The 12,984-nt window shown below is 48.8% G+C and overlaps 1 protein-coding gene and 1 long non-coding RNA gene across 6 annotated transcripts in view; one reads left to right on the forward strand and one right to left on the reverse strand.

Moving 5' to 3' along the window:
- Window positions 1–8,133, reverse strand: part of CLRN3 (clarin 3) — a 29,085-nt gene extending 20,952 nt beyond the window's left edge. For 3 of the 4 annotated variants that reach the window (XR_002338838.2, XR_002338839.2, XM_003359398.5), the window contains exons 1-2: window positions 7,811–8,133; window positions 423–602 (exon numbers count right to left, since the gene is read on the reverse strand). Coding sequence is in view for 2 of the 4 variants with exons in the window: in XM_003359398.5 (XP_003359446.1) it covers window positions 423–602; window positions 7,811–8,039 (409 nt within the window). In the remaining 2 variants the exon portion in view is untranslated. Of the gene's footprint in view, window positions 1–422; window positions 603–1,263; window positions 1,527–7,810 lie in introns of those variants that run through there. The other variant, XM_084996741.1, reaches the window with a different exon arrangement.
- On the forward strand, window positions 252–8,849 carry LOC110256829 (uncharacterized). 2 transcript variants are annotated; one of them, XR_014827680.1, is made up of 2 exons: window positions 252–1,175; window positions 7,416–8,849. It is a non-coding gene; the product is annotated as an uncharacterized LOC110256829 (long non-coding RNA). The 2 variants fall into 2 exon arrangements; XR_002338840.2 differs by lacking the exon at window positions 252–1,175 and adding an exon at window positions 1,483–3,644.
- The last annotated feature ends 4,135 nt before the right edge of the window (window positions 8,850–12,984 follow it).

Consider the following 12,984-nt stretch of genomic DNA (forward strand, 5'->3'; position numbering starts at 1 on the left):
TGTGTGTGTGTGAGTGTGTGTGTGTGTGTGTGTGTGTGTGTGTGTGTGTGGGTGTGCGCTCTGCACACCTTGTGGAGCCTGAGTTGGAGGTAAGTACCCCGCAGGGGCCCAGGGAATGTCTTGCTGGCTGACGTGCTTTTTGTTTACCTCCTGACGTTCGATTCTCAAAAGCAACCACGGGGTGTGTCGTCTATGTCAACACCTCACCCGCCCTCGTCGCCGCCCCCACCAGGCATCCAAAGCAGAATTTCATTTCAAAGATGCTTCCTAAGAGCGCAAGTTCGCAAAGGTCGACCTCAGCCCCGGCGCAGGACTCAGCACACACGGTGTCCACGGATGGATGTCCGGGGACGCGCGTGGCCCCGTGGGAGAGGCAAAAGCTGGGGGCAGAGGCGAGAGGCGTCGTCTGGGCCGCTACTCACCGCAGAGCCCGCTCCACGTGTACACGCCGCTGGGTCCCAGGAAGGTCTGGTAGGGGTTGCTGATGCTGTTGTAGAGGGTCAGGCCGGCGCTCAGCAGCGACGTGAGCAAGCTGAGGACCAGGAAGACGAGGACCACCGTGTGCAGGGTCTTCTGGGAAGAACTGCTCAGTGTCCCTAAAACTATCAAACAATCGGTCAGTCTGCGGGGCCAAGCGCAACGACCCGCTCGGGACAGGAGGGCCGCTCGCTCCCCACACAGCTGCCCCGGCCCCATCGCCCCTGCTTAGACACTGGCTTAGAGAGCCCAGCCTCGGCGTGCAAGCTGCATGTTTCCTAAGTGTCAAAGCTCTGGACGTGGATACGCACCCGCGTGAAATGAAACACAGAGGCCCTGGGCCCTTCACCATCCGTCCCTGCGCCTGCCGTCCTCCTGTTTCTCAGGGCCTCCGGCCAGCCGCCCTTCCTGCTTCCTTCTCTCCCTCCTCCGTTTATGACTCAAAATGACCAGACTCTGGAGACGTGCTGTCCCCACGCTCACCTGTAAACCCCGCCCTGCATTTGGAAAGCATCTCCAAGAGCTGCCAGTGTGTTCTGGGCCCTTAGGAGAGCGCCCCTCATTAAACAGTGTTTACTGAGATGCTCTGAGAGTCACAGCGGCACAAGGAAAAAGTCAACCAGGGCAAAGAGCCCAGAGCCCATCGTCCGAGAGCAACAGCATCATTGGGAATTGCACTGTGTCAGAACCAAGACGGGGTGAGTAAGAAAAAGCGAAAGCTTCCTTCTTTTCCTTCCTGTTTCTCGGGCCCCCTGGGGGAAGCACAGGAGCCTCTCGCATCCTCACCCCAGCGCAGCTTTAAAGAACAGAAACCAGAACAGCCATGAGAGATGTCTCGTTCCAGCTGGGACTGTTGTCTTAAAGCACCCCAGGAGCTGGAGGGGACCCTACGGTGCTGCGTGCACAGGGGTTGCCGAGCCTCCTCCTGAAACATGTCCTGGCAGCTCGAAGCCCACTCTTTGCAAAGTGGCCCTTTCCATCACTGTGTCGCCCTCGTCATTTAAAAGTTCTGCATCCTGCATCTCAAGGCCATTTGCCGCGCATCCGAAGGCTCTTTTTGGAGCTGCGCAGAATCCACACCCTCCTCGCCTGCCTGGCAGCCTTTCCCAGTCTTTAGAGAGGGATAGAAACCCTGCGTCATTCCAAAGCTTCTACTGGCCCGGCCCTGATTCCTCACATACTTAGTCTTTCCCAAGTGGGCTGGCCAGATGGGCTCGGCCCTCCAGATAAGATCAGACACTGCCTGTGCCTGGTACATCATCTCCCCATCTCTGGACCTCTAAACGTTATTAGCTCAGATGTTTTTCTTTTTCTTTTTTTTTTTTTTTTTTTTTTTGTTGTTGTTGGCCGTACCCATGGCATATGGAGGTTCCTGGGCCAGAGATCGAATCCTAGCTGCAGCTGCGACCTATGCGACTGTGACACAGCTTCGGCAACGCCAGATCCTTAACTCACTTCGCTGAGCCAGTGATCAAACCTGAATCTCAGCAGCAACACCAGCCGTTGCAGAGACAATGACGGTCCCTTAACTCACTGCCCCACAGTGGGAACTCCAGTGATATTCTTTTTAAATAAGCAGTACTCAGAGTTCCCGTCATGGTGCAGTGGAAACGAATCTGACTAGGAACTATGAGGCTGTGGGTTCGATCCCTGGCCTCGCTCAGTGGGTTAAGGATCCAGCGTTGCTGTGAGCTGTGGTGTAGGTTGCAGATGCGGCTCAGATCTTATGTTGCTGTGGCTGTGATGTTGGCCGGCGGCTACAGCTCCGATGAGACCCCTAGCCTGGAAACCTCCATATCCCGCAGGTGTGGCCCTAAAAAGGCAAAAAGACAAAAAATAAAAAAATAAAAAATAATAAATAAGCAGTACTCAACGAGGGAGATACATTTCCTGTCATCGGACAGAGCGTGGGCATGAAAGAGATAAGGCCAGCAAGTCTGCCTGCCTCCAGACCTCCTGGATGCCGGGATCTGGCCGTAAAGACCCTTCTGTGTGGGAGAATTCATGCGGATGGCCATGTCACGTGGCCAAGGCCAAAGCGCCCCCAGACAGAGCAGGGATATATTGCCAGGAGCAGAGGGCTGAGCCGGCGGAAGGCAGGTGGGTGTGGCAGCGAGAGGCTGCTGGAAAAAAGGAGGCAGGAAGGACAGAGGCGCGGGGGGCGGGGGTGTTTAACACATGAGGACCAGCGAGGACAGAAGAGGGGAGCGTTAGCTCAGCAGCACGGAGACCGTGACCTCGCCGCCCTGGCCAGGGAACCCTTGCTCCCGTCAGCAGGTCGAGCCCGGGAGCAAAGATCAATGCACAACGTCCAGTCTGCTGGGACCTAGTGGTGCCCTCCTCAACGGCACTATGCACGATCTGTGGGCAGGGCTGGGTTCTCAGCATGGCCCCCTTTTTTCTGCACCCTGGTAAGAACTCTAACGAGGCAAACTGCAGAGGAGAACGGGGTCCCACCTGCCACCCCCTGTTCCCTGGGTGGGGATGGGTGTGTCTGATGGGCTGCCCGCCTCCTCCAGGCAGGCCACCTGGGCTGGGCCAGCTCCGAAAGCCCTGACCTCTGGCTTCTTCATCTGGCTCGCCCACCATGGCAATGCTGCAGTTGGGGGCCTGGCCTGGCTGTAATGCGGCACCCCCTTATCTTGCCACCAATGGAAGGTGACACCAGAAGAGGAAAAACGAGAAGCAGGACACACCTGTTCAGAGGGGCAGGGTCAAATGCTGCAGATATTTCCAAACTGAGTCACCACGAGGAAGCACTGTGCGCGTTCCTTGGTCCCACACTCCGCCCCCCCCCGCCCCGCCCCTCTCTCTCTGAGCACGAAAGAGGAAATGCCAGCTTTGAATTGGAGGTTTGCTGGGGACTAAATGAACTCGGAGCTTCACCAAGAAGACCTAATGTAGATACTTCACTGGAAAAGAAAAATTTCAGCCTGAGAAACAGGTCATGTGTCCGAAGCCCCTGCGGCACCCTGGGGAAGCTTGCTTATTACCAGCTGTAAATGAGGTTCATTTGGAGGGGGGAGCCTGCCACCTTTTCAGAGTGAATTCGGAGGTGACAATCAGGCTTAGCTTTCTTCCTGATGGTGGGTAAGCCCTGCTAGACCTGAGTCCTCAACAGGGAGTCACCTGGGAGCCTGCTGACTCAGCCTTGTCTATGAATTACGGTGAGGACGTATCTTCATTTTAACTGCCGCGTTTAAAAATTCGACTTCTGCATTGTGCATTCCCTGCCCCACAGGTATGACAGCTGTATCTCCCTCCGCTTCCTGGCTCAGAGCTCAGACAATGAAAGCTGGAAATTCAATGAAAGTTAGCAAGAATGAAAGAACCATCAACCCCCGTAGCATCTGACAGCTGCGCTCTGCCTACAAAATTAGCAAAATACATTCTGTTCCTCTTTCTCCCTTTGAGGGGCCGAGCGTCAGAGCCGAGAAAGCCATGGCACAATTGGAATTAATTGTCCAGATTCTGGTCACTCTGGGAAAGAGGCCTCAGCTCCCGCAGCTGGGAGGCCAAACAGTGCTGGGCGGGGGCAGAGTGGGAATGGGGTCGTCCAGACACCCGGGCTTCCTGGGCCTACAGATTTCTGTTCGAGCCCCACTCGCCACCTGCCCTTCTAGTTCTGGTTTTCAGAAAGTCCTCGGAAACTGAGGGAGAGCTAGCGGCTTTTTTGCAGGGAGGAACGGCCTCCATCCCCTCCTCAAGCACCTGGTCACCAGGGGCCTGGCCCAGCCGAGCGCCTCAACCCCAGGTCCACAGCACATCCTCGGAAGAGCTCATTAACTCCACAGATAATAGAGGGTGGCCTGGGAGCTCTCCTGGGGCCTCCCAGCTGGGTCCCCAGCCTCTGGAAAACAGACCAGGGTTCTCAGAGGGAAGGGTGGGGTAAGACCTTCCTCCCTCGGGCTCCCCCCCCCCAGCGGGACATGTCTCTGGGGGCAAATAAGAGGTCGCTCCTCCCTGGGGAAAAATACGGGCTCTGTGTCGGGAGGGGGTGGGGGCGTAGGAAGAGGAAAAAGAGGCTTTTTGTGACTTCTGGAGACGAAAACTCATTCCTTCTTCAGCTCAATCATTCCTGCCATTAACTGATTTTTGCAGCCAATTCACGTTCCTCGTTCTTGTTGGCTTGAGCCATTAGCGCAACTTTTGAGTTCCCCAAGGACAAAAGGGGTAGGTGGCGAAAAGAGGCTGGCAGGTGGGGGATGGGGAGGCAAGTGTGGGGTGAAACCCCACACACCTCTGCCCTGCAAGTAGCACAGGCTGCTGGATATAACTGAGGGAGGAGGGGTCCTTCTCTAGAGAGACTAGATGGTGAGTCCACCCAGGCAAGAGCTCTGTGCAATTCCGCTCAGGAGTCAAGCCCCCACTCACATACCAGCTGCTTAGGGAGGGTTTTCTGAAATGAAATGAAACATCCAGAACTTCTGGAGGAGCAAGGCCATGTGTTTAACAGCGAAGCCAGGGGACTTCTCATCTAGATATTGGACAAGTTGGGATGCCTCTGGATGAGGCTCGGAGCTCTCCTGGGCGGCCTGAGCTGCCCAAACAATCTAATTACACCCCTGCAGCGCTTCCTCATCAGATCTGACTCATTATCTCGCCCACCCATTGATGTATTGTTGGCTGAGTTATTTTGGCCTGTTGAATTCAGCCATCATCGCTTCACGCTGCTCTTTCATTTCAAAATTTACAGCCCCAGATTGGCACCATGTGATAAATCTGTGCGGAAACAGAGCAGAGCTCTGCAAATATTCATTACCCTTTGGAGAGGTCAGTGTGACCTCATCCTAGCTAAGAAGCGGACATGGTGAACCTGTTGCGTGAAAAGGCAATCCGTCTCCGCAGGGCAGGAAAGTGGCATTTATCCGGATGATTTTATTGTCCTGGTTGGTTGCTGATTGGGAGTAAGCCCGTGTGGTCCTGAGGAAGGAGCAGGAGAACAGCCCTGAAGCACCGCAGGTTGGCAGGCCGCCTCCCCCGAGGCAGCGGCCATGCACCTGCAGAGGCCCGCCTCCATCTACCTCCTGGCTATGTGACTCACCCTCTCTGAGAGGACAGTTTGCAAGTGTTTCCAGTTCCACGACTGCTAAAACCATTAGCCCTGAAGACCCCCCTGGGCGCTGAGGGGTCCCCAGCAGCTATCGGCCCCCACAGTCGCGCATCACCTCGGGGACCGGGGGTGGTTGATCCTCATCAGCATCTGAGTGGCTGCAGACAATGACTCGAAGTCGGCATGTGGCTCTCTGGGGGCAAAGAATACAAGCAGAGAGCCAGGAGTTCCCACTGTGGATCAGCAGGTTAAGAACCCAACACAGTCTCCGTGAGGATGAGAGTTTGATCCCTGCCCTTGCGCAGTGGGTTAAGGATCCGGAGTTGCCACAAGCCGCAGCATAGGTCCACAGCTGCAGCTCAGATCTAGGATGGCTGTGGCTGTGGTGTAGGCTGGCAACTACAGCTCCAATTCGACCCCTAGCCTAGGAACTTCCACATGCAGCAGGTGTGGCCATAAAAAAAAAAAAAAAAAAAAAAAGAGAGAGAGAGAGAGAGAGAGCCAGGCAAACACAAATATCCCACCTCCCTTGTGGGCCCACATTGCCTTGCAGTGTCTGCTGGGCGCTGCCACCTCAGGGCCATCCTTGACCATAGCTATCCCTACTCTCCCAATGCTGCTATGCCCATGTCACTCCCACCGGGCTCTAGAGCCAGGCGCTGACCCACCCAGGCCTCCTCTGAGCTCCCCCTGATGTAGGGAGTCGGGAATCTCATGGAAGCCATTTATCTCAGATTGGAACCAGTGGGCTCCAAATAGACACTGTATGAAAATCGAAAAACACACAGGCTGTTATCTCATATTTTAAAAATGGTAAGTATGTCTGGAAATTCAGGAGCTAGTTTGGGGTTTGCAAATGCTATTCACTGAACTGAAAATGTGACGGAATCTTTGAAAGTCTTAGTTCCTTGTTGCCCCAAAGTGAATATTCCTCATTTTCCTGAGGAGCTGAGGCTGGTACCAGAGCTGTGTGATGCTGCCAAAACATTGGGGGAGATGGTGCTTTTGCTAAAGTCTAAAAGACAAATTTATAATTTGGAACTATAACTATGTGCCTCTGGATTTAAGGAAATCGCTTGACTAGTAAACGATTCTTAGAGCTAGAACTTAGCACAGAGGTCAATGGTTCAAACTCCCAGCATTAGGCACGGCGTGAAGACCAAACATTACCTTTGGATAAGGCAGAAAAATGACGTATGTTTATAAGTGGCCTGGTAATGACTGCGTAATGCCCAATTAAGCCTGTATAATGAGCCAGCCACAACTCTGTTCAAAGTCCGTTCAAAGCGCTAAGCAGTTTACAAATTTTGTTTCTATGTTTAGAAAACTTCATGGTATCTATTCAAGCTTCAGATGTCAAATAGGCTGCTCAGTCCAACTTAGTCTCAATAAAGTTTTGTTTTTCATCCATTTCAAGTGGCGCATTATCGTGTCCAAAGTCAGAAAAGCAATTAGGAATTCCCGTAAAATAGTCAACTGATAGAATTAATGGAAAGTCAATATCAATTCCAACCGCAATGAGATAGTTTGCATCTAAGAATGCAAATTCAAAACAGTGAGAGAAATGAGTTTGAGACACAGAAAGAAAAAATTGCCAGAGTTCCCACTGTGGCTCAGCTCAAACGAATCTGACTCGATTCCATGAGAATGTGGGTTTGCTCCCTGGCCTCGATCAGTGGGTCAGGGAAGTGGCCTTGCCATGAGCTGTGGTGTAGGTTGCAGACACAGCTCAGATTCTGAGTGGCTGTGGCCTTGGCGGAGGCTGACAGCTGTAGCTCCAATTCGACCCCTAGCCTGGGAACCTCCATATGCCGCGGGTGGGTGCGGGCCTAAAAAACACAAAGAAATGGCCTATATTTTCCACTTTATTTTTTTCCTTGCATAGACGTCACTGATGAAGTTCTCGACAGAGGCACTTGCTCCAACTAAAATTTCACAGTCAACACCATTAAAAACACCGTCTCTACTGGCTGCAGGCCACCATACTCTGCTCTCCATGTTTAATTTACTATTTAGTTGCCAGCACACTCTGGAGCACTGTTTAAACCTAGCCTCCGCTAGAATGATGTCTTCAGTTACGCTAAGAGACACAACCGGAACTGAGAAAGCTGGAATCAGGATTCGGTGACTTTTCAGAATTAAAACATGCGTGTCCTAGCCATCGTCCAACTCACTGCTGACAAGGAAATTCCGCTGAATGGCTAACTTGGCCCCAAGAGAAGATGCCATCCCCCAGTGCAAGCAAGCTCGCTGTACCCGCTCAGAAGAGCTGTCACTTACCTTCAAAACTCTTGTCTGATTCTGCAAGTCCATGATTCAGTTCTTGAACACTCTTCCCACGAAGGAGTCCGTAGGTGATGATCACACTCCCGTTTGAAGAAGAGTCGCGAATGGCAATTGTACTGCGGATCCATTCTTGAGTGGCAAGGATGGATGAAATGACCACGAAAGCCCCCAAGCTGGTGACAAAGCTGGAGAAGAACATCAATGTCTTCTTCACCGTGGGCATGTTCTCTGGAAAACAAGGGTCCTGGGGTGAAAAAGGAAAGCTCTTTCTATGAGACGTTCGTACCTACTCATCTGAAGTCCCCTGTGTAGAAATGGCCTCGGATATGTCGCGTCGAATATAAAACCGGGCTCTCGGGAGGATGGGTTAGCCTCACGGACTCTGAACAGGATCATAAAGATTTACAGCGCTGGACTTTGGGCTGGAGGAAGACGTTTCTATGGTGACAGCCAACCAGCAGAAACAAGGGCTGGACATGCTCTTTGGGAGACTTCCTCAATCACACAATTAATTTGTAACTCCTTTTCATGGGCCTCGGAAGCAAGGTCGGCCCGACATTTCAGGACAGGCCTGGAATTCCTTCTAAATAATGATGGAAACAAAAGGCCTTTCCTACCCTTCCCCCCACCCCATATTACTGATTCTAGCAGCCAACAAAGACTCCCAACTGCCAAGGGTTAACGACTGGACGCTACCAGTGGTTCCCAAAGGAAATCCTAAGGGGATGAAGCCTTAGTAAGAAGGGTACTGGGGAGTAGAGCAAGTTGACACTTTTGTTTTTGGACCTTGTTAAAGAAGTGCGGCTTTCAAGTTGGAGCGTACCTGTGTGTTATTTAAATAACTGGATAGGTTTCATCTTTCTTTCGCTTCAGTTCTCTGAATGGAAGGGGTTCTGAATGTTCCTGCCTTCTAGCCATTCTCTGCTGAGCAGTAAATAGTTTGTCAAAGGTCATTGCTGGCTCTCAGGGAAACCCCTTCAATGGGAAGAAGTTCATTTCTCAAGATAACAAATAAAGGTTCACACCATATGCTATACACTTCTTTTTATTATATTCTTTATCCGGCTATAAAGTAATACTGTACGTGTGCCTTTCTCGTCCTGTACTTCAATGGCACCTAACTTATTTCTGGAATGACTTCACAGTGTCTGTCCTTCCCACTAGAATTAAGTGGACTAGGGAGGCGTCCAGGAGGTTGGCATGTTTGTTTTGGTCACCACTGGATGCCAGGGTCTGTCAAAGAGCCTGGCACTGCACACACTCAGCAAATACTTGTTGCATGAGTTATTGGACATATATGCACAAATCCTCTACTGCCGTGAACAGTTAAGTTGCTTAAATCTTTATGATTGGAAAAAGGACACTGCCTGAACAAATTTCTGTATAAACATTCATCCATATCTCTGAGTATTTCCTTGCTTAGATTTCAGGATGTGGGTCAAAGTATGTGAACTTCCTGAAGCTGTTCTATACATTGCTCTGTTGCTTATTAGAAATATATATATATTTTTTTACCAATGTAACCACTCACCCTTCACACTGTGAATGGACATCTTTATCTTTACTACGTTGGATGTTACGAGGAAAACTAATTTTTTTTCTACTTAAGTCTATTCATTTTGACTACTTTTTAAGGAGTGGGACAGAATTTCAGCCGTTATTTCCCTCTAGTCCATCTTCCTGTATGAAAATAAGACTTTATCATGGTATAGCTCACTATATCCTGTGTCATTATAGATGCTCCTTAGAAAATATATCAAGTGGAACTCAGAGGAATAAGGAAGAAAGCAAATATAATTTTAAAAATTCATCTGAGAAGAAGTAATTCTCTTCATACTCGGGAGAAGTCTTTTATACCCAGATCTTTATGCCTATACACGTTTATAATGAAATCCTGTTCTATTTCATAATCTGGGAGTAAAAATCGCAGCAGTTTGTCATGGGTCTCTCTTTCACGTCAGTACATTGGATTTACCTCTGTACAAAGGAACCAGAATGTATTGATACAGGTCCCTTTTGTTGAACATTTTAGTTGTCTTCGGCTTTTCACTCTTGCACCCATGATGTGATGGTGCTCCTTCCATGTTCAATCTTGTTCATCTTTTCAGTTGCTTCTTTGGGATAAATTCTTAGAAGCAGTCTTTTGAGTCAGCAAGTAAGTGCACACCAGTCAAAAGTTTGGGCCAATTTCAAGTCCTACCAACAGCACTGTGCAGCAGATTCTTCTTTTTCCCACACTTTCTTCCCCACATGGCATTGCTAATGCTTTAGATCTTTCACAAGCCAAGGGGAGAAATAGCTTGCTAATATTACTGATTAAATGTTAGAGACTGTTAGCTTATGTTAATATGTTTATTAGCTACTGGTATTTTAATTTTCACAAGTTTTTTGTTCACAGTGGTGGTTCATTTATTACAGAAGGGTGTTTTTTTTTCCCCTTTATTTTGCCTTTACCTCACCACAACAGCCACCCAAGCTGCATGAGCGACAAGACCAGATCCCTAACCCACTGAGCCCCCAGGGAACTCCAACATGATTATTTAAAATATTACTCTCGCTAAAAAATTTTTGATGGAAGTATAGTTAATTGATGACCACAGTCTCTTTGGTGTATACCTCTTTGTTTCCATGAAAATTTATGTGCTGGCGTTGGAAAAAACAAATATGCCGGGACCCAGTTTCTTGGTCCTAAGTTCTCAATCTCCAGGCCCCGGTCCCAACCCTGACCCTGGGCTGAGAAATTTGCACCAGGAGGACTGGGGTTAGGCCCTGCATCAGGAGGTCAGGCAACCCACCAATCTTAGTGCATCTGTTAGAGGTGTTCTTTTTATGTGCATTTTTTTTTTTTTTGTACAGTGAGGATATTAACCTTTGTCAATTCTATATGCTGAATATATATATGTATATATTTACACACACTTTTTTGTTGTTTGCAACTCCTCCGGGAGCAGAGGCTTCATGAAGTATGGGCTGGGACAGACAGAGCTGGGTTTGGGGACAAAAGGTAAGTGATTGTCAGAGCCTGTGGTGTCAAGGCTGCTGCAAATGGAACACAGTCTGGAACACAAAACCTTCATAGGCTGGAGGAGAGTAAGACCAAAATCTGGGATGCTGGTCCCACCAGCAGCTGGGAGGAGGCTCTGGCTCAGGATATCCTGTGACTGGGTCTCTCCACTCCACTGCTGCAACGTTTGATGTATGTGAATTCCTGTCTCTAACGCCTTAATACTGTTCCCGTACGAATCCCTTTACCAGTCAGTGGGCTCTGGTACTATCTACATGAGCCTAGTTGTAATGGAATCACAAAGGGTGTACCAATAGGAAAATAAATATGCAATTCATATATGAAATTTAAAAATGGCCATCTTTGTACCATCTGCCACCTACACGCAGCTCTGCCCTCCCCCACATGCATCACAACTAATGGATTCTTACTTTGGAAAGTGCTAGTCTAGCTGACATGAAGAATTCAGGAAGCACTGGGACAAGCTGTTATCTTTCTTGCTTTTTAACTACAATTTGAGGCTGCTGATTTTTCCTTCTGTTTATCATGTGGGTTGTTAAGCGTTCGTATTTTTTAAAATCACAAATATGCCGCTTACAGCACCCGGAGCTCTAGAGTATATAATAGGATTTATTGTTCTATTTTTAATTGATTCACCTACATTTTCACTTTTGTTATAAGGTGTACGTAGTTTTGTGTACTTTGGGGACTTTTAAATAGAAAAACTGCCCGGATAGGATCCTAACTTTCCGTTAAAGAGGCATTTCTTAACATTGTGCTGCTTCAGGAAATGCAATATTTAAAAACTAAATTCGTATCCTGCTTTAATGACTGATAAGAAATAGTTATTTATCTCCTATTTACCAAGAGAGTTTCCTTGGTATCTCAATGCTGTATTATAGTCTCTTACCAACATTTTCCTCAATTCTTGAGGCAAATGGAAGGTATTTACAAGGCAGAAGCTAGGGGAGACTGAATCAGTCCATGGGCGGCAATGTTCTGTGGGTTACAGACACTAATTTCACAGTGAGAAATAAAGACATTAAATCATTTCATTCTGCCAGAAATCTGTTGAAGGTCTTAACAGTTTCTCAAAGAAGTGGAAAAAAATATATACTTTTGCCAAATCCCGAGCCTTTCTGAGAGACTTTGTCATTTTTGAGTGAGGAAGAGAAGGGAATTCTATGCCTCGCTTGAAGCAGGTCATGGAAGGTGCCGAGTTGTTTTTTTTTTTGTTTGTTTGTTTTTTTTGTCTTTTTGTTGTTGTTGTTGTTGTTGTTGCTATTTCTTGGGCCGCTCCTGTGGCATATGGAGGTTCCCAGGCTAGGGGTTGAATCGGAGCTGTAGCCACCGGCCTACGCCAGAGCCACAGCAACGCGGGATCCGAGCCGCGTCTGCAACCTACACCCCAGCTCATGGCAACGCCGGATCGTTAACCCACTGAGCAAGGGCAGGGACCGAACCCGCAACCTCATGGTTCCTAGTCGGATTCGTTAACCACTGCGCCACGACGGGAACTCCCGATTTGTTTTATTATGTGCCCTTCCAGGGGCATTGACTCTAATTTCCAGACATCAGTACTTAAGGGACTGAATCAAGCTTTCTTTAACCATTTAAGAAGAGAAGAAATTAACGCTGTTTGTCCCCTTAAGTAGGAAGATCATCTGCTCTCACACCCGCAGACATGAAACCTTATCTCCAAAGACTCACACACACACACACACACACACACACACACACACACACACACACATGTACTGCTCATCTCTTAAAACAAAAACAAAAACCAAAACAACTTGGACCTGGCGACCAAGAATTCAGTATTGACACGTACTCTCACGTATGAATGACACACGAACAAGGGCAGTCCTCATAGCTTCTTCTTCTTTACTTATTTATGAATTTCTTTTTATTATAATCGATTGACAATGCTCTGTCAATTTCTGCCGTAGAGCAGAGTGACCCAGTCATATACATTCCTTTTCTCACGTTATCCTCCATCGTGTTCCATCACAAGTGACCAGATTCAGCTCCCTGTGCTAGACAGCAGGATCTCATTGCCCGTCACTCCAGATGCAACAGTTTGCACCTACTAACCCCAAACTCCCAGTCCATCCCACCTCCTCTCCTCCCCCTTGGCAACCACAAGTCTGCTCTCCACGTC

This window comes from Sus scrofa, chromosome 14, assembly GCF_054392235.1.
Source record: "Sus scrofa isolate SSC_HxYL_T2T_F1_AM1 chromosome 14, Sscrofa_HxYL_maternal_Yorkshire_Landrace_v2.0, whole genome shotgun sequence".
In the NCBI taxonomy this organism is placed as follows: Eukaryota; Metazoa; Chordata; class Mammalia; order Artiodactyla; family Suidae; genus Sus; species Sus scrofa.